The sequence below is a fragment of the Struthio camelus genome, chromosome 8, assembly GCF_040807025.1.
Source record: "Struthio camelus isolate bStrCam1 chromosome 8, bStrCam1.hap1, whole genome shotgun sequence".
Taxonomy (NCBI): Eukaryota; Metazoa; Chordata; class Aves; order Struthioniformes; family Struthionidae; genus Struthio; species Struthio camelus.
Window position 1 is genome coordinate 37,507,411 of NC_090949.1, and position 21,970 is coordinate 37,529,380.

General features: G+C 36.6%; 1 protein-coding gene across 1 annotated transcript in view; it reads left to right on the forward strand.

The window, feature by feature from the left end:
- Positions 1-21,970, forward strand: part of LRRC7 (leucine rich repeat containing 7) — a 195,723-nt gene that overhangs the window by 55,763 nt on the left and 117,990 nt on the right. The window contains exons 2-3 of the mRNA XM_068953511.1: positions 19,048-19,203; positions 20,722-20,924. Of these exons, the coding sequence (XP_068809612.1) occupies positions 19,048-19,203; positions 20,722-20,924 (359 nt within the window). The remainder of the gene's footprint in view (positions 1-19,047; positions 19,204-20,721; positions 20,925-21,970) is intronic.

Sequence of the window (21,970 nt, forward strand, 5' to 3'; positions counted from 1 at the left end):
AATTGCATGTCTGTCAACCTGTGTTTAAAAAAATAAATAAATAAATAAATAAATATATATATATATATATATATATATATATGAAACTACTAATGGTATACATAAAGACAGCAAACAAAAAAAGGTTAAATATGAGAAGAAAATAATTTTATTTAGAATGCTTACATTTTAATATTCTTGGTTAAAGATTATTTAAATGTACTTTTAAAAGTGTTTGCATGCAAAATTCATATATGGATTTTATTTGAGTGTTAAGAACTGAGATTTAGAGTGTGACTCATCTTTAGTCATAACGGAGTCTGACATTTCTATTTGGAAAGGGCGAATACTGTACACGTAAGCAGAAGTGTTTGGCCAATTTAAATTTTTTATTGAAAGATGTAATGTTTCATACATGGAGGAGAGGAAGAAATGAACATCCTCTATTTACCTCCTCCCTTATTTCTATTTAATGTCGTGACCTCATGAAGCAACACTGGCATGTTTTTTCTAGAAATAGAACTTATTAAAGGCCAGGCCAGACTCTTTTTTTTTTTTAAACAGGTGTATCAACCTCAGTAGTAAAACTTGCAGTTTATATTTGAATTGGCTACTTTATACAAATGCACAAAATTAAAAGAGGATAAGGCTGGGGGTTAAAACTTATCTGCTGCTTATATGCATAAAACAGGAAAAATACTTGGTGCACTTTTGTTTATGTATGTGCGAGGGAGCTATAGTACATTAGTTACACCACACTTCAGAAGATCTTTGAACAAGCTTTCAGGTTTCAGATATGTGTCTGCTAACTGATAGTTCTTTTTAAAGAGTATACCCTTGAAGGAAAAAAAAGTAACTCAAGAAGATTTCTAGAAACAACTTGTTCTAAACCACTAGGAACTTTTTCTCCATCAGACTGACATCTATTATACTCATGTTCTAAATCCAGAAGACAGGTTCTTTATCTGCTAAATAATATCTTTTCTCTCTCATAGAAAGTGACACATTGAAATGCTTTTATTATAATTCTGTTATAAATTGATGTTCACAAATCTCACGGTGCCAGTTCAACAACTTCTATCCTGATCTCTCTAGAAATTTTCAAACTTAATAACTTCTTTTTATTGTTTGTGTATATGTGCTTATGAATATATATTCTTACTTCAGCTTGTATCTAATCTAAACCAGTAGACCCTATTAGGGGGTTTACTAACACCTATTTAAGGTTAGTAAACCCTAAATAAAAATTAATAGCCCTGATTAACTGATGGTGTTGCTCTAGTACGTACGCGGTGGAGCTTCCATCAGCTCTGTAGCGCTGCTGTAGCGCTGAAAGAGCGCTCTCAGGTTCATCTGGCTCGTAGACAAGTTTCCCCCAACCTACTAACTGAGTGGGGAGAAACAGTACTTTTTATGTATTCACAGTAAATAGCCAATTGTATGTGACTTGTCTGGTGTAAATAATTAGGTAGTTATTTTTAAACCTTCCAAGCAGTTGACTTAAAGCCGGAAGTGGACAGAGATATAATGTGCTGTGCCTCTCTGCTAATGAAAATAAATTTACTTTTTGGCTATGTTACTGGTAATATCTTCTTTCTACTAGCCTTCATTTGCTTGAAATTAGGTATGAAATTAGGTTGCAAACCTTTTAGAGTGAGGATTGCTAACTCCATGTTTTTTGGCCAGCACAATATGGCTGTGGCCTCTGAGTGTTACCCAGAAGTATAGGGTAGTCATAATAGTTATGCAGGGTTTGATACAAACCTGTTTTGTTCCTGAATTTTTGATCACCAGGACATAAAGTAAGGGAAGCAAGTAGCTTGTTTCTGTTCATCTGAAACTGATGTCACAGTCATAAACAATTATTCTCATTAACACACTTTCTCTTGTTACTTTTTGGATAGCTCTCTGTTTCTGCAGCAAGCAAATTAGGAAAAAAACTACTTTTTTTGTGGTAAGTAAAGAAGAAACAGGCAATTGCATAAACAGAAAAGCCTGTTTTGTGAAATTCAGTAAAAGATTTCAGACTATTAGAAATAAACATACTTATGCTTGCTCTTTCCTTTATACCAATGCCAATATAAGGTAAACTCATTGATTTTATTGGAATTGGTCCTTTAGTATACTGAGCATTTAGACTTGGACATGGTCAGGATATCAAAGAGATACCAAAAGGAAAGATTTGTTGAATTTTATCATTGATTTCCCATGCTGGGACTGTAGACCTGTTCCTCACCTCTTTTACATAGCTGTGCTCCCTCACTCCAAAAATCAGAGGTGCATGAAAGATGAGAACAAGTGGTGTTAACCAGCAGTACTAGCGGTATAGCTCTAAACAAATTTTTGCAATTTAGGGAAACTTTACTAAAAAACCACAAATATTTATATGTTTATTTTTATAATATACTGAATTATGATTCTAACAAGTGGTTAGATATATATTTGAAAAATAATTATTCAGCTGAATATATACTTCCAGCTAGGTACATTCTCTTGTGTCTGTTTTCCTTTCAAAACTATTCATTTCTTTATCTGGTTTGGAGCAAATCCTTTCTTTAAAAGCTGCTTGCAGAACCAATTGTAAAATATGGTCAGTAACCATGTTGAAAATTCTTATTATGTAAGTTATGCCTAGTTTTTAATGTTTCCTATTTTTAAAGCAGTATTTTTTATTTCTGTGGAAGGTAATTGAAAAGGACTCTGCATGTTCCCTTTTGGAGCTTTTCTTGAACACATCTTTTCCTTGTACTCTCAAAAGCTCAGCTGATTTCAGCTCAGTAGGTAACTCCAACCTAAAAAGAGGACTGAGTCCTCTTTGATTGACTTGTATCTGATTTAATAGGATTAAAACAAATGGAAAAATATGTTAGAGATTATTTTGAGCAAAAAGAAGGAACATTTTTAATTAGAAATGTGTATCTTATTTGCAGTTTTATGTAAATGTAATTAATGTAATGGCTTTCATCAAACTATCTCCCTATTGATAAGAAGAAATGGTTATACTGAGAAGAACAGAGCAGGATGTACACTTGAATACATTGTTAATATTTAGGATAAACAGTGTTTGCTGAAGACATTTAATGAAATGGAATGTCATTAAGTATATTAAAGACGCACACATGTCAGATCTGCACTCCCTTAGTAAACACTTACTGAGATTTTTTTGAACTGTAGAATCTCAGCATACTTACCAAGCATGTCCTATTTTTAGAAGATTTTTTTAACTTAAAGTTTTAAAATAAAAACAATTTCAGCCTAATTTTGGCAGCTGTCAATAATGAAGCGGTTGAATCTCAAAATACTGTCTAAACAATGAACTGAAAAATGAGCAGGCAGAAACTTGTGAGCATCCAAACCATAGAAAAGGACCAATTTATTTTGGGACTAAATTCAAAACTAGGAAGGAAATAAATATAGACTATGTGTACAGTTTTTCCTTTTGGTTAATGTTGTTTTACTATTTTTAATGGGTTAGTAAAGAGAGTAATTAGATAATATGCTGTAAATGACTATTTACAATTGTAAATGCTTTAAACCAACCAGAACATTCAAAATTCCAAAGAAATAAGTTTTCAGATTCCTGTTGTTGAACAAGCAACTCGCTTCTTAGGACTGTTGTAAATATGTCTTTAGTATTCCACACAACTTCATAAACATGATCACTAAAGCCTTTGTGCTCCGTTTTTGAGGAGCACAATCAGATATTTTCTCCATCTTCTGGAGAAAGTGGAATCTCCAAGAGTTCTGTTCATTCTCTGTTTCTTCTCCAAGAAAACTTTTCCCATACTGCTGCATTCTATAAGGAAAGAGACACCTGGTAGAAAGGAGAGCTTTAAATATCTGTAATCTAAATCCTTCTGCAGATCGCAAATACTTTTTGTGTATGAACTGAAGCTTCCAAAAGAAAACCTATGAATCAACCAACGTCCTGGAATCTTAGCGTAATTGAAGTAGAGAAGTAGAGAGCATCTGGTCCAACTCCTTGCCCAGAACAGGACTAACTTTGATGCTAGATTAGGCTGCTCATGCTTTCGAGTATCCCCAGGCATGCTGGTTCCTCAAATTCTCTGGACCCCCTGTTCCAATATTTGAGCGCATTCATTGTGAAGAATTTTTTTCCTGTATTTAATAGGAAATTCCCGTATTGCTGCTTGTATAACTTCTTGTTCTTTTGTTGTGCGCCTCCGAGAAGAGTCTAGGTCTGTCTTCTTTGTAACCCCCCAGTACGTAGGTGAAGACAGCAATTCAGTTCCTTTGGTCTTCTCTTGAGGCTAAGCAAACCCACTCTCCTTGAATGTCCTGCTCCAGGACGTTGATTACTCTCCATGGACTCTCTGGAATATGTCAATGTTTTTCTTGTATGGGGGAGCCTGAAAATGGTACGTATGACCTCATTTTGCTGATGGAGGAGCCATTTCATGCAACACTTTTTATGCCTGTATTTCTCTTTGTATTAAGGGAAAAGGGGAAAAAATGTTAGGTTAAATGACAGTATTTTAGAATATTGCGTTTTGTTTACACCTTAGATAGCCAGATAAGGTCAAAAAAGATTCTGCAGGGAGGAATCTGATTTTGATGATTTTGACGGTTTCTATTGCTTTTCCTGTATTTCCTCTTTCTGTTAGACTTGTGTGTATTCTGTCAAGTTCATACCTATAAATGAGAATGTTAGCATAGGAATAAGTAGGTATAAATAGCCTCTGACTGAATTGAGGCCATATATTAATAGTGGTATGAAACTCAGAAAAAGTGATGTTCTACAAGAATATTCCAGTAGGACTAGCCAGGACCGAGTAGTAGGATGGGCCAGGATCCATTGGTTTGGAATGGAGTCCAAAGATTTTAAGTAAGAGGTTAAATGATGTGATGGTAAGGTATAGCAGGGCATCGTAATGGACCAGCAAAGTTCCTTTTGGACCTATATTCTTCTGGCTCCTGGTTTTTATTAAGAATAAGAACAGTAGGGTAGACTGCTAGGATGTTGTTCATCTTCCTGATACCATCTGTTTTCCTTGGTGGGAGGGAGAAATGGGATTCGTTCCAAGCTGTTCCAAATGTTGTTCCTCATTCAGGCTGAAATTCAGATGTTCATGTTCAGTTTCTAATGCGGTTCAGTGGCACTTACAGTACTGTACTTTGGGCAGCCCTGATCCATATGTCACTTGAACTAGAAGAGCTGTCATCACCTCTTTATCTCTGTGGGTCTGCGGCAGTTATATGAAATCAAAGTACAGTGGCTCATCATCATGGCATTCCTTTCTGATTTTACAATTTACTCTTTCTTGTGTATTGACTAAATACTTTCCCTTAAGCAAGTGTTCTACTTTTGCTTCAGTTCTCTACTACCTCTGTCTGTTCGTGCATGACTTCTCCGCAGTCATCCCGACTACTGATGATTTTTCCTGCATTTCCAGGTTTTTTCATGTCTCCTGCAAAACTTTCTTATACTGCTGTGCCTTAAAATAACGGGCCGTCTCCTGATTTTGTTCTTGCAACCAGAATCTTGCCTGTTCTCCTCGTTTTCAGATCCGTGCATTTTTTTTTCAAAAGGCAGTTATCAGTCTGAGCACAGTAATATTCCTTCTCCTGGTTTCAGTCTATAGTGACATGCTGTCAAATCAGAGAATCTCAGAAGAGGCTGAGAAACTGGCTCTGAGCCTTAAGCCTGAGAAGTGCTCCACAGTACTTTTTGTTGCCTTTTGCAGTATCTTCTGCAAAAGAGTTTTCTGCAAGCCTCTCTCGTGACGACTCTACGCGCAACTGTCAAAAACAATGCGATCTATAGATGAGAGCTGGAAACTAGTAAATATAATGAAAGTCTTTGCAGTAGTTACAGTTAAATGCCATTCTTTGTGTATATCCACTTAAGCCATAAGTAATAACTCTCTTAATGAGCGTCCTTTTCCCTCACATCTTCTGGTAATGGTTTAAAGATAACTGTGCTTACCAGTCTATAGATGAATTATTTTCATAACAGTCTAGATATTTAATTCCAATTTCTGTAAGATTGAACCAGTCCTGATAGGATGGTTTTTTGCCTTTTTTTTAGACTGTGGAGGAATTGAATTTTTATTTTGACATTATGAAACTCTAAGAAAGGATGTGCGAAATTAGGTGTCAGCAGAATCTAGTCGCCAAAGTTATAAGAGCTAACTGCCTATATTAAATGCATGATCTCTGATTTCTTTTCCGTATGTACAGTGTTGTTTGCTAACCACCCAGAACTGAGGACTCTAATGAAGTCATGGGTTCAGTGCATAGGTTCTTTTTTTTTTGATGTAGATATCTACATCATACAGCAACCCTTTCCATTGTCTTCTCTGAATGTTGTAAAGAGAATCCCTGTAGACAGTGAAATGTGACAAAGCATCGTTCAAGTGTAACTTGCTTATAGTTGCTAACTAAATATAATATTCCTAGAATGTGAATCAAAATGGTCATTATAGTCAAAATGTACACATAGGAGAGGTTTTCACCAGTAGCTTGTTAATTAGTGAATGGGACTTAAGCTCATGAATTAATTAATTGGACTGAGGTGCTCAGGCTGCAGGTTCCCATTAACTTAAAGGGGTATGTTGCAGCTAACTCCCTTTAAAACCACTTCCGGTGGGTGTCTAGATTGCTGGGGGAGTGTTAGAGGATGCCCTAGGTATGGGATACATATTTGAATCTATTCCATAACAGTTGTTTCACATGTGTATATTTTTTCAAAATTTATGGCTTTCTGTTGGAAATTCTTAGAAGCAAAATATACTTTTAAAATGCTTTTTGTCAATGCAGCTACTCTTGAAGTAATGCTTAAGTTTTAATAAAGCATTAAGAAACACAAATCTAATTTTGCAGGCCCAAGGTTATTTGGAGAACGAGTTGCAGCATCCTCTGCTGACGCTGCTCCCAGAGCATAGGAAAGCCAGCCTTTCTGAGCTCTTAGGAGGGACAGCTGAGATAAGACTAAAAAGCTGATGAATTTTCTGGTGTTTTCTGATGTGTTGGCATAGAGACAACTGTCAACTAGTGTAGGGAATTTTGTTCCAAAATCTATGATACCTTAAATATGCTTAACTATTGATGAATTTTAAATAGTTAATTAAATCCCATTGGCTTTAGTAGGAGTTTAATAAATATGTAAATGTAAATGAGCATTAAAGTGCTATGAGTTTGAGGCAATACCAAGGGAAAAGTGACAAATACAGAAGAACACTTGAGTAGTTATTGTGGACCATGTTGTGCCATGCTGCTTACATGAGCAATTTATTAATATATGATTTTCTCTCTTATTATTAGAAATGTTGCTGGAATAACTTGAAAAAGACTGATGAAATCATAAACTAGATTGAAATTTATGAACCCTTCAGGGACATTCTTGATTCTTTTGCTTATGCTGTAAGAATGACAAATAGAGATTATTCAGTTTAATTAGGGAAAAAGAGATATCAAATGGTATATTGATGCAATTTAGGAAAACTAGTTAAATCTTAATAAAATGCGTCTGTTTGAATGTTGTCTTCTGAAGCTCATGGCATGATATTGTGACTATTCCTGTAAGAATTGATCTAACATTTTAAAATAGGATTAGCAGTATATTTTAACAGCATTACAAGTATTGGTTCAAATAATATGGCACAGCTGTAATTCAGTCAATTTGAACATATCTTTTCAGTTTTGTTCTGCGTTAATATAGTACCTACATCAGTGGACTTTTTGCTTTGGCTCGTAGTTGTCCAAATCATAATAATTGTTGATACATAGTAGAGAAAACGTTTTCATAAAATACTATAGTTTTGCTAATTCAATCAAGGACAGCAAATTCCGTATTTCATTTTGTGCTAGCTTACAGCTACATGCCTCAAGGCCAACCTCTTGCTCCTTTTTAGACTTGTTGTCACTAGAGCAGATTGCACAGTATTGGAGGTTGTATGTGTATTTGATTTGTTGCCAAAAGGCTATTAATGTTTACTTACAGCTAAGACTTAATTTAGCAGGTGGGTGGATGCTAAAATTTTTCTTAGTGCTTTGTCCACAAAGCTTTTTCCACTTTTGTCCACTTTTTTTTGTCCACTTTTTTTTTTGGTCTTGTTTCAAGCTGTGAGAAATTCCTTTGGACCTTCAGCATTCATTGTGCTTGCTCAGGGGTGGCGTCTCTGTGTGGCAGCTTAGCGTTTGAAGAATACCTGGTCAGCTAAATGAGCTGAGACAAGCAGAGACCTTACCTTTTGTAAGAGTGAATAATGTAGCAATTTAATAAGAGTGCCAAACAAAACCATGACTAAGCAAGGGAAACGCTACAAAACCAAAGTAAGTCATTGTTACTGAGTAGAGAGAATGTACCAAAGTGCTTGACTCTTCTAGATCTGTTATCCCCACACCTGCAGTTTCTGATGATCTGATGAATCTCTCCACCATTAAGAATCACGCCCTTGTATTTCTTGAGTGGAACGGTTAGACACAGGGCTGGTGGATGAACCTAGTTTACAATGAAAGCAATACATTTCTCTATAGAAAGTTATTGCTAAGATTGCATAATTGGATATTAAAGTTCTGATTATACTTTACAAACTCCAGGACTGTTAGAAACCTGACATTCCAATGTAGCAAATTTCAGTGTTTGACAGCTCAGCTGCGAGAATTTTTTTTTTTTTTAGAGAACATTTGTACCATAAGAACAGCATGTTAATTGACTAAAAAAAACTGGGACAGATTAATCATGGGAGAGAACATAATACTTAAGAGAACGTAGTACTAGAGCCCTCTGCCGACGAAAACCATTAGAATTACAGTTCTTTTCAAATGCCCTGGTTTGGAAAGTCTGGGTTATTCCTCCCATCTATTTCACACCCCTAATTTGAGGTGGAATAAGTTGCACGCTAAGGTATGTTTCTTTTTCTGCTGACCAGGAAGGGAGCCTAGAGGACTAGTTTACACCAAACCCTTAATTTTCACGTAGCTAGAGATGAGGCGAGGTGAATCTGCTCTTTGGTGTTAGCAGGTGTGTCTCTTGGGGTAGTAGTAGCAAGTGTCTTTTTCAAGGATACCTATTCTCATTCAGCAGCGACTTGGGATGGTAATGCAAGTTATGCCTTTTGCAAAAGATGATCAGGAAATGGCTGAGTAGTATTAATTTATAGATGGAAAGAGGGGAGAGATTAGAGACAAGCTAGAAAACTAGCAAACAGAGAATATAAGCTAATAGCTTCTGCCTTCTCCCAGAACACAGAAACAGTGTTTATTTGGGTGCCTGCCTTACTGTTTCGTTTTTCAGCTTTATTCGTTAAATGTGGCCTCTTAGAGCATGCCTTGTTGCCTGAAGTGGTTTTAGCAGCTGGATAGGAGGATGGAACAGGCTGCGTAGACATCTTTACTTTCCAGGACACCCCTAAATATATTTGCTGTTCTCCCCACTGCATTGCAAAAGAGATCCTGTAAAGCCCAATCCTCAGGTGTTTCAGTGTCTGCGCTGTTAAACTGACCGTAGTCTGCAGCGTTTTGAGCAGGACTGATTCAAGCTGATGGTGAGTCTTTTTAAAGTGGAGTTTACATTCACAAACTGTTGAATGGATTTTTTTTTAATTTATTGTAAAATTCAGAAGGTGGGTGTATGTCAGGCAGTCAAAGCTCTTGTTTCTCGGTTTTGGGACCATTTGAAGCAAAGAGAGGTCCGTCAAAGCTTTTTTCGGACAGATATAGGGAAGGCCTTCTAGCATATTCATTTCTTGGAAAATGGAATAGCTGCTCTAAGTTGTCCTTCAAATCTGCCATTGTCTTGTCAGCAGCAGTTCCCCTTGGACTTTCCGAGCACGCACAGCTAATGCTTTCAGGAGATTGCGCGGCCCTGCCCTGGGGCCGAAGCGCAGAGCGTTGCGGGCTGGCGGAGTCAGCACTGAGTTACCTTAGCAGCAGGTTAGCAGCGACTGCAGTATTTGCAGAGAAAGCTTCACCCCCTACTTTCCCAAAAGGAAGAGAAAGATTTGGTGTGGCCAGCGAAGCTGTCCTGAATTCATCTCAAGATGATGAGGCAGTTGATAGTGGCACAACATGTTTAAACAACAAATGGAGAAAACTGCAGAATGTGGTTAAGCATGAAAAGCACAGTTACTGAAAGAAAATGAGAATATGCCACCCACAAATTTCCTTAGGGAAGTGGAAGTGGATTGTGAGAAACCATTTACCAGTACTGAATAATATTATGATAACATTACAAAAATATTCTTGTGATCCCTGATAACTGTCTAGATGTCCGTAATGTTGAAGGTCTCCCTCTTCCAGTTACTTGTTCTGTTCTTTCTTGGTCTCCAATATTCTTTGTATGTGTTTATTAAACTGAGATATTTACTCATGAAAAATCAGTAAATTGGTGAGCACATTTGCCATAGCATAATTCACTTTTTCTGAGAGTCATGCATCATTTTTGCATTGGTCTGTGTCTTTTCTTCTTTTATGATATTTCTTGTTAAGGCCTTTCTTTAGGGTAGTGCCCATAATCCCCGCCCTCCCCCACCACCATCGTGGAATTTGAAACTTGCTGGATTTTAAAGAGAGATCAGCATGGTTGGAGAAAAAGAGAGTACTCTTTGCAGAGAATTCCTGGGAATTCATGTAAAAGGTTCATAGTTCTATGATTATATTACGTAGTCCTCACTGTGAAATGAAGGGAACTTTTCGCTAGTATAATTATCATTTAAACTTTGAAGATGAGATAAGCAATCCCTCTGAGGTCTGGAGGGTTTTCATCAAAGGTGTCAGTGTGCTTGATCAGTTACTTCACAGCTCCAGGCTAGTTGGTGTTGGGGGAAAGGGGCACAGTTCAGATTTTATTATTTGATTCTGCCTCAAAATATGCAAGAGAAAATCATGGCAGCTACTCTATGCATTGAAATATAGAGGAGTTATACTCAGGTATTCGCAGGTAGAGAGGTATTCATAGAGGTAAATGTCTTTTTAGGTGACAAATTGTGACAAATTGCTTGTGACGATGTTAAGATTTACTATGGCAAGCAAGTAACATGCCATTTTCTAGGCATTTTGTTATGTGTGTTTATAATGTAACCATGTTTGGGGACTATGGATATATAAATTAATAAATGTTTCAACATGTTGAAAATCCACTTAATCTCTTCCTATTTTGGTTGACTCAGAAGTGTTTAGAGTCCTTTCCAGAAGCAGAGCTACGTAGCTATGTGCTGCGCAGGGTAGCGCTAATAGGAAGGGAGAGAAAGGGCCGTTGTCCCTTAGCAGAACTCTGCCTCGATTCTTGTAGAAGATCAGTTTTCATTGTAAGTCATAGTTTTCACTAGTAATTAAAACTTTCTTTTCTAACTGCAGTTTGGAGTCACATATTATATTCTCTGGAACTTTCATGCTGCTAACTCAGCAAAATGAGTGCAATTTTCCCTTTGTAAGCTTCTGCTAAGCTGATTAACGTCAGGAATAATGCAGAAGGATTGTGATGTAAACCACTGAAAAATAATTGGGTATTCTATAAGATTCTTTTCCTGTAAGAGGAAGAAATCTAGATGTCATGAAAGTTATATAGCTCATATTCAATTTGTGTAGTTAATACCTTTAGCAGGTAAATTGTGTTTTCTGTATTATTCTTTGGACAGCAGTTCTGGTCATCATATGGGCAACAAAATCTATTACACCATCAGGCAAGAAATAAAGTGTATTTCATACTAAATCTTATACCAGATAATGTTTTAAACTAAAGGATAACTTCAAGTGAAAGCTGAAACCCATCAAAGATCAAAGTTGAAATGTAAATTTTGCAGATTAAAGAAAGCACACCTTCTAAAAAAGGCTATTTCTCTTCGTGGTTTCCTGGGATCCAGTGCTACTTAAATGTCTGCACAGTGGGCCATGAAACTGATTGTAATTTCTAGCAATTAAGAGCAAAATTATTAATTTTAAGAATGTGCTAAGTGGAGTTACTAATATTCAACCAATTACTGAAATTCTGTCAGCTCCTGTATGAAAAGAATCTGAACCCAAACGAGAATCTTCCATAAGGTTGTGCAAAAACCATCTTTAGGGAGAACAGGATATAGGTTTTAAAAACCTTTTTTTTTGCTGTCACAAAGCTGTCTTTGTTCCTGGTGTCATCAGCATCTAAAACTAAGACCAACCAAAAACAGTTCCTCAGAAACTCATTCTTAGAAATTTCAAGGCAAGACAAACAATAAACTTCAACTGAAATCAATGAAAATCTTTGCAGAAAAGGTAAAGGATTCGGTCCTTTATTGCAAAGCGTTTAAGATATGGGCATAAAAAATGGCTGACATTTTGCCATATTTAACTCTACCTCAATTTCCCAAATCTCATGATGGTCAAGTCCTAAATGAGGTCACAGATCTTTTAGCAAAGACACAGAAAATTACCTTTATAATAATTTTATACAACTTCCTGTCATTACTGTTGTTCAGGAGGCAAAAGGAAGAGTTGAAATCTGATTATTCATGCTTGGTTATCTGTTATATTCTAGGCTTAGCAAAATCTAAATACCAACTTGAATACAGAGTATTGTACTGGAAATACAATGAAGGAATTCAATTATCATGCATTAAATCTCATTGCTGGTTAGGATATGCTGGTTATTATGGTATTTCTCAGTAAGAAAACCATTCAAATAGTATTTCACACCCTTCCTTTTAATAAGACAGATTTGCCTTTGGAAGCATTCTAGTAAGTCCACTATTGTAGCATCACCTTTAGAAGGCCATAGTTTCTTATTCTTTTATTGGAGATTATTGAAAAATATTAGATATGGTTTACACAATCTGAATATTTAAACTCCTAAATTTAAGTTACTAATCAGAATGTAAAAGAAGTGTGCATTATTACTCCTTTTCTCCTGGCTCGAGAGTGAAATTTCAGTAGAATACATTTTTTGCTTCTAAACATATGTAAAGCTATAACTTAAAAAAAAAAATTGACTTGATGGAGAGAATGAGATAGATAAAGAGGAGAGAAATCTATTTGAAACCATGGCGTGCATTTTCTCCTTTTTAATGTTTACTAGTCTGAACCTTGCAAAGAATTTGACCTTTGTTGGAAGGAACTGAAATTTTACATTGTCTTCTGCAAAGACATTAATATTTCTTCCCCACGTGAGCATCTCCAGAAAAAACCAGACAAATTTTATAGGTAACATACGGTTTAAGGAAGAGAGAGGCTGATTTTCATGCAAGGTGTAAGCAGATTCAGTTGCATCAGAAATTCTTATCTGTATTGGAAAATTGTGAGAACATGAAAAATAACCATGACTAGTGATGTAAAGAGCTTACTTGACCAAAATTCTGGTGTCACAAGTATGGCATTGCAGTTATGGACAAAAGGGCTTGTCTGGATTTAAAAAAAATACAAACAACAAAATGAAGATATTCACTAACTGAAGTTATACATGTGAGAGAGATGAGTAAAAACTCACACAGATGTTCATACAAGACATTATTAAAATGATTCCCACAAAGATGTAAATAATAATGTGAGCTGCATATTTAAATAATAAAAGCCAGATGAAGAGGGCAGAGCTCATATATGCAGATATAATCTTTTTAAAATATTTTAATATTTCAGTTATTAATAGTTGCATGTTTTTTAAATAATAATTATACCGAAAGTTAAGATTATTCTGAGCACTTTAAAATTTCCTAATTACTTCAGTGACCCAGACTGAAAATGGACACCATGTAAATCATCTGAACAGCTCACAAAATTAGTTAAAATGTTTGAGAGGCAACAGAAATGCGAGTCTTTATCCAGTGGTAAGAGAATACCAATGAGGAAAGCGCTTTTGGCTGAATGAAGTTAAAGGGTTGTTTCTTTTTTTTCATTTTTTTTTTATTTGAACCCTATGCTAAGCTTTGTTCCATTTCATATTCATGGTCCTTATCATCAAATTTTTTCAACATAAAATATAACGTGAAATTCTGACCTATCAGAACATGGGAAAACTCCCACTGGAGTACTAAAGTCAGAAGCGTATCCCTTATATTTTGAGCAGTTGTAGAAACACAGATGATGCTGAATGCTTCGGAAAAGGCTTTTGCTTCACAGAGCAGATGTTTTATGGAATTTGAAGAAAGAAGTGGTCCAACCATCAACAACATACGGTTTAAAAAGAAGGGTATGATCTCGGGAAAAGAAATACTAGCTGAAGAGTTTGGTCTCCATACATACTGAGTTTTGACCCAAGCTATAGAGGACGGCAGTACACTGGAGAGCTAAGACTTCCCTGAGACAGATAATGACACAGTAGGAAATACTTAAAGGAAGGGAAGAGTAACACTGAAAACTTGTTTGGTAGTAAAATTAAATCTGTAATTAATGTGCTTTGAGAAACAGAAAACAAAAAGCCAATTTAGGCTTCCAATTATACAGAGACAAATTATGGAGTTTACAGTAACATTTTAACTTCATCTTTTTTCCTGTAGCACCACATGCTGCTTGACACTTTTGAAAGACATCAAAGAATTATTGTTTGCTTCTAAGAATTGAAATTACATTCAGTACTTTAAAATTACTTTAAAATTCTTCCATTTTACATTTGAATTTTTTGAAGACTTCCAAGGGCTTCAAAAAACTGGATTACAGATTCAATATTTTGGACACACGCTCTGTAATATTAGTCCCGTTAACACACAGGAATCCTGTGGGATTTGTTATAAAAGAGTAGTCCTAAGGATGTAGATGGTCAGTCCTGCTTGTGTAGTAGAATAAAGAAGGTGATGAAACAACTGGGAAGGTGATGGAGCAATTAATCCTGGCAACCATTTCCCTACCCATGCAGGACAAGAAGGGACTGGGAGCAGTCAGCACGGATTTCCGAAGGGGAAATTGTGCTTAACCAACCCGATAGCCTTCTACAATGAGATGCCTGGCTTAGTGGACAAAGGCAGAGCAGTGGATGATGTTTATCTTGACCACAGCAAGGCTTTCAACACAGGCTCCCAGAATATCCTCACAGACAAGCTGATGAAGTACTGGCTGGATAGGTGGGCAGTGAGGTGGACTGGGAACTGGCTGAAATGCTGAGCTCAAAGGGTTTTGATCAGTTCTCCTGTTTTTTCAAGATTCCATAAGTTTGTCAAGCTACTTTGTTTCTTCTTTAAATCAAAGTTTTGTGAGTCATATTGCAGTTTTCTTTGTCTCTTGTCTTTAAATAGGTGAGAACATCTCTCATGATTGCTGAGAAACAGGGATTAGTGGTTTTACTGCACAAAAGATACATTATTTGAGAAGAGATTAGATTTTATTCTAATTATTTCCCTTAAAAGTACTGTTTTTTTTTTTTTTTAGATTAAGGATTTACTTCCTAAGAGGATAAATTGCACACAATGATAAAGAGATGCTAGCTTGAAGCTAATAAATAGCAGTTTATATTTATGCATCTGTCATGGATTCTGTAATCTAATTCAAGAAAGATTTTCTTCCTGAAACATTTACAATACAGGTTATAACATAATTTTTAATATTGTTTGGGAAAAATGTGTCTGCTTTTCATTTTGTTATGCTGAGTTTTTGAATAATAGTACATTTAATTTAGTTATGAATGCAGGTGTATAGAATTACTATTAATTATTAGTTAAGAAGATAACAAATTTCCTTAAGCAGAATCACAGAGAAAAGAGATTTTACATTTCATCCTAGTTGTATTGCATTTGAAAAAAAACAAAAACAAAAGCTGTTCCCGATGGCTTTCCGGAACAGCAATGATTTTATAGCTTCCCAAGCGGCTGAGCATGTTTACATTGTTGTCTGAAGAACAACGTTGAGATTTTAGTGATCATGTATGTGAAACTGAATGGACAGCCTCAGCCTTGCAATTTCTTGCTTTTTGAATTTATGATTTAAATCCTTTTTCGTGTATAATATTTAATGCAGAACATGTGACTCGTGGTGAGCAATGACCTCTGATATTCAGCTGCTTAGAATGGTATTTGTTTGGCTAGCTGAGTCTAAATAGGGAAAAGCATTAAGCATTGGTCTTTGTAGGAGGAGACAGGAAGACATTCTGTATCACCTGCAGGGATTAAGCAGTTTGTAAAGCATGAGTATGTATAGTGACTCGACCACGCAAAACTGTTGATCGGCTTTCTGTCGACTTTATTTGACTGAGATTTTCTTTCCAATGGCCTCAAGTAGCGATCCTCTTACATCCACTAGCAGGAGAAAAGCAAAGCTTTATGAAAATTATGAAACAGTAAAATGTAGGTAAGAAAAATCTAATTGTCAAAACTGGAATTAGTCCAGGATAGGAATCAATAATTCTGACATTAATGAACGGTTTAATTACCATTAGTCCAGAGGGCATGCAATTTTATTCCTTTCAATAGTAGCACAACTCCTTTAACTCTGTACTGGTGCTTTCCAAAATGAATGCAAAGAACAGTAAAAATCCCAGAGGATTTGTTACAGTTTTTCTGGGTTTTTGTTTAGTTTGTTTTGTTGTTAATTACACAAGGCAAATACTGGGAGCACACTGTGGACACCTCTAAAAACATTGCTTACCCAACTGCATTTCAGTTCATGCGTTCTCAGGCCGTTCTTTTCAGAAGTGTTCTATAGGTAGGAGTTTCTGCAGTGGAGTTACTTCACACTGCTTCTTCCCTAAAACCTTAATGATTCACTGTAGTTCTGGATCAAGTACTTTTCTTTTTCCAGTATTGGTCTTCTCTTAAATACAGATTGCTGATCTATCCAAATTGTGTTCTATTTTTTCTGAAGAAGACAGTCTTCCAATAGATCACCAATTAATCTTACCAAATTAATTTTATTTATCATGACTGCTAGGTTTTACTCTTATCTCTTGAGGAAGGCAAAGCAATTAAACCCTTGTTGTTTATCCTCTGCATTTTTTCTTTCTTTTTTTTTAAATTTCTACTGAATAAGAAATGGTAGAGTTTTTTACAGTCAACTGCCAAAGAAAATAACATTTTTTCAATGCTTTTATTGTCATTGCTATTTTTAGTACAGTTGTATCGCTTCATCACTATTTGTACTTTTTCTACCTATGCAGGTATCCTATTGTTCTGAGTTTCCATTCAAACGGAGCGTGAGCTTTGTTTGATGTGTATGCCTACAGTAGAGGGGAAGAATGCAAAGCTAAGTGCTTTGTAAAGCCTATGGGACAAATGCTTTTCTAAGTAGTTTTTGAAGTACGTGCAACTTTTCCATTGTTCATTTTCTCCGAATGGCTTGAAAAGCTAGAAATACTTTGATATTCCAAGGACATTTAGTTGTATCGTGTCAAGGTTTGAAACATGCAGTTGCAAATGCTGCTTCCTCTGCTTGAATACAAATAAGCTTGGCAGCTTGATAGCTGATATCATTCTTCTCGTGAAATACTTGTGCTAACCAGTGCTTTTACAGTTTTCATCTGTTTAGATCTTGTACACTCAAAAGAGCTCTTTAGGAAGAGGCAGTGCAAACTGGTGTCAGTGGTGGCAGTGCCACTTGGAAGGCTTGGTCTTTCAAGAGGGGAGGGGCAGGCCAGGCAGCCTCAGTTGTGCATCACACGTAGGGGACCGTGTCTGAAGGCTGCCTGCCTCTGTCCTCCTCACGTCTTTTCCCTTTGGCCCCTTCTGCAGCCCTGCAGACGTTGACAGCTGTTTCTTTCCCTCTTCTGACATTGCTCTGCCTTTTTTCGTTGCTGCTTCCCAGTTGTGAGGGTTTGCAGAAGTTAGCGGTTGTTGCAACTCAAGGTGATCCTGAAGTCAGGTAGAAAGTGGTGCAAACTGAGTAATTTTAAGTAGAGATACCCAAAGTCAGTTAAAACCTCCAAATATAGACTTCATGACTGCAGGAAAGCTGATTGCATCTGATATGCTGTTGTGGCGGCAGAGGACGTAGCGTGGGTTTGAGGAGAGTGGATGAGGTGAAAATCAGCAACGACGCTGATCTGAAGTGAGAACTGGGTTTGAGGGACAGGAGGAAGGACATGCGTCCTGCGGTTGCAGCTGGGACAGGCGCTGTGCACATTGCCTCTCGCTCTCTAGGGCGCTTCTGGTGCGATGGGCCTCTCTCCTACTGGGCTTGGCTTGGAGGAGCCAAGGTTGGCAGCCTTTCACACCTTATTTAAAAAGTGACCAATACAAAATGTTGTGACATTCAGAAACTATTAAAGTCAGCTTCTACCAGATTTGTTTGAAACTGGTCAACATGTTTTGAAGCTTTATGGGGACATACAGAATGCCTGCAAAAACCTTATTTCCACAGGGAAAGGAGGGGGAATCTTAGAAGAATCATTTTTCTTGTCAGAGGAAATTCTGAGCCCTGATCAAGAAGCCAGATTGAGCCACAGTGTTGTGTGTGACCTCTGAATGGGGATCTGGTGCTCCTGGTGTGAGAAATTTAAATAAAGAATGTTTAAACTTGAAGTTCACCCTTAGGTAGAGTAAATTTGAGCGACGCGTTGCATCCTCAAATTTTAGCTGTGTAGTTCTTTGTGTTTCTCTGTTCTGCAGAGAATATATATAATGTTGCTAAAACTTTTAGATTTTGTGATTTATTAGCTTGTAAATGAATTGCTCCATTTTTCATACCTGTTAGTGTTCTGATTTTTACATTTTCACTGATTTATATGTGTTGTATTATGAAAATGTTTTCATTGCATCAGCTGACTGTAATTAAGATACAACTTTTATGTTATATCCACAAACTTGGCATCTGGTCAAATTGAAATGCGAAATTACTTTACCTCTTGTTCTGTTCTAAGTTTTACCCTTAAGCCAAAATCAGTCAGCAGGAAGACTGTCATCGGCACTGCCAAGTGAATAAGCAGCTGCACTGTGCTTTCACTGATGTTCATTTCAGCTTCTTGCTGTTTTTCATATTTTGAACACATGAAAAATGAAAAACAGTATTTCTTCTGACAGTATTGATATGTTAATCTCATTGGGATTGCTAGAGGCAGATAAGTGCTAATAAAATTTAAACAAAGAAATATAACATTTGAATGTTTTATTTACATCTGAAATACCAATTTATTCCCTAGTATAAAAATCACAGAGAACCATAAGCAGGGCATTTTCCGACCCATAAAAAATGTTTTACATTACATTTATATTTTTACAGAATCACAGAATCACAGAATCGTTGAGGTTGGAAGGGACCTCTGGAGATCATCTAGTCCAACCTCCCTGCTCAAGCAGGGTCACCTAGAGCATATTGCCCAGGATCACATCCAGACGGGTTTTGAATATCTCCAGGGAAGGAGACTCCACTACCTCTGTGGGCAACCTGTTCCAATGCTCTGTCACCCTCTGTCACCCTTGCTCTGTCACCCTCTGTCACCCCTGTAAATTACATTTACATTTCAGTCAAATGATGGATTAAGTAACTTGAGTGATCTGTGCTCACTCATACAAACGTAGCTCAGCTTACTGCATGGGAAGTTGTCCAGGATCAGAAATTACTTGTTTCTCTTTAATATGCTTTGTGAAACTGGATTTCTTGCATTTGAGACTATTGTTACTGTTAATTAGCCCGGATACAAAGGAGACCACAGTTTGATCCTAAGAACTATAACTTGTGCTGTTTTATTAAAAAATGTTGCATGGCTCCATTTTTTTTCTCCACTGATCTTTTGCATAAATTTTGCACTGACTTTTTCACAGGCATCCTCTGAAAGAGAATCCTGCTGAGCCTTGCTTTACTCAGATTAATTTTGTGCATTTCTTCATAAAAGTGACTCGTAACACCTTATACATGGTTTAGAAAATGGAAGATAAAGGTTTAGCCCTTCTTGGCTCTTTGGTGGTATGTTTCAGAACAGCTTGATTTATCTATGATCAGGTTAACATAACTTCTAGAAATGTCAATATCTGCTCCAGATTTAGAGACTGCTTGACATGTATAAAATCTGCTTAATTAGTGTTCTCTCAATTCAAGAGTAGTTAGTTAAAATGCTTTTATTCAGCTGAAAAATAGTAAGATGCAATTATGTAAACCATTACTCATATGAATTAGCTGTACTCATGCGCATTGTGTATGCAAGGAAGATTTGCAGAACTTGATATCTAGATTAGGAGAAGTTAGGGAACAGACTGTGGTGAAATTTCCCAAAAGTTTTTGTTACAGAAAAACTAGTGGAATTTCTACTAAATTCCATGTATTACCTTGGTCTGTTGAAAGTCAGATAAGATAAGCAGGAATGGTAAACTGTCCAGTTTTGAGTTTCTTTCATTCTAGTTTTGTAACCAGCTAGTTTTATATTTTCTGTGCTTATCTGGTCAAAAGGCAACAAATATATCCTAGCAATAACCGTAGGAAGCTAAGGAACTCTGTTGATTTCAGAGAAATGTGTGTAATGTAGCTGTACATTTGTCAGGGAGCATCACACCTTAAATGACTACCACTGACTGATGCACTTCCTTGTCTCACAGTCCAAACTCTCTAACGGATCAAAACATGAAGTACAAAAGTTGTCATTTTGTCCTTTGTCTGATAATGTTCAAATGTGTAGGGTTTATGGAGCTGATTTTCAAAATTAAGGAAAGCAACAATTGTGTATCTATCCCAGGATAGCGGAACAGACAATATATTGCAATTGCTTTTTGGGATTATACTGGTAGACTTCACTTTGTCTCGTTTTGTAGAAGAATTGATTAGGACATGCAGAATGCAAATTACAGATATCCCTCAGAAAGACTATGTTGACTGAACCACAGTCTTAATAGTAATTCTAAATGAATACTTCCAAACATGTTGATAGTTTCAGAAACCCTTTTTTTCCCACTTTTCCTTCAGTGCGCTGTTTGGAGATGACAACTAAAAGGAAAATTATTGGCCGCCTGGTGCCATGCCGGTGCTTTCGTGGTGAAGAAGAAATCGTCTCAGTGTTAGATTACTCTCACTGTGGCCTACAGCAGGTGCCAAAGGAGGTTTTTAATTTTGAACGGACACTAGAGGAGCTTTATCTAGATGCCAATCAAATTGAAGAGCTACCTAAGGTAATTACTGTTCTTTCAGTAATACAGAAGTCAAAGTTATGTTCTTAAATGTGTAACCAGTGTGTTCTTTAACTATGAAATGGGACTTACTCTTGCATGGGTGGCCTACTTGCCATGGCCAGTCAGAATTGTGGCTATTAGCTGTAGAGATTTTGATACGTTTCTGCTAATTTTTTCTGCAGTCTCTGAAGAACTCAAACAGCTGAGACACTGTTCTTACAGATGGTGCTGCATAGGGGGGAGTAGGGCCATCTACTTCTCCTTGTTTCATAACACAAGAACAGAGGAGAGTCAATAAGGTCCTTGTTTAAAGGAAGTGCCCTTCACACAGGAAGTAGTTAATAACATTTGGTGCCTTGAGAGATGCAGAGGACACTAATATATGGGGCAGATTATCTCAAATGTGGATCACCTGTAGCGCTGCTTTTGAAAGCAAACTCTGTCAGTGTAAACGGTGTATCCCTGTTGGAGAAATGCCAGTAGTACTTAGACTAATGTTCGTATAACTGTAAACATTTTGACATGTTCCTGAGGTCCTGCAATGAGATTGCTTTAGTTATGCTTCCTCTGTAAAGCTCCCTTGTATAGAATCTTTAAAGTTGGTCTTTCCAGTGTTTAATGTTACTGTAAGAAATTAAAAATTTCTGTAACTAAAATGCTCTGAGATCAAAAGACAGCAAGGTAGAGGAAGAAACAATTAATAGTAGGTGCTAGCTACATAATGAAGCATGATATAATCCATTTCTTAATTGAATTTTTCTTAACGATAATGAAAGATGCTTACAAGTCTTTTAATTAAACTTTGTTCCAATGTAATCCATTCTTCTTCATCTCCCAACATAGTACTTATATACATTGCACAGAGATTTTAGACAAATTCTATTTACAAATATAGAAAATGCACTTTCTTCCTTACGTGGAGTTCCTGTAGTCAGAGCTGATGGTTCATTGCTGAAGATTTCTCACCCCATCAAAAAATTTTTTGTAGCTGAGAAGACAGTGTAGTTGTCAGGTCTTCAGGTGTCAAAGAAAATGATATACAGAAG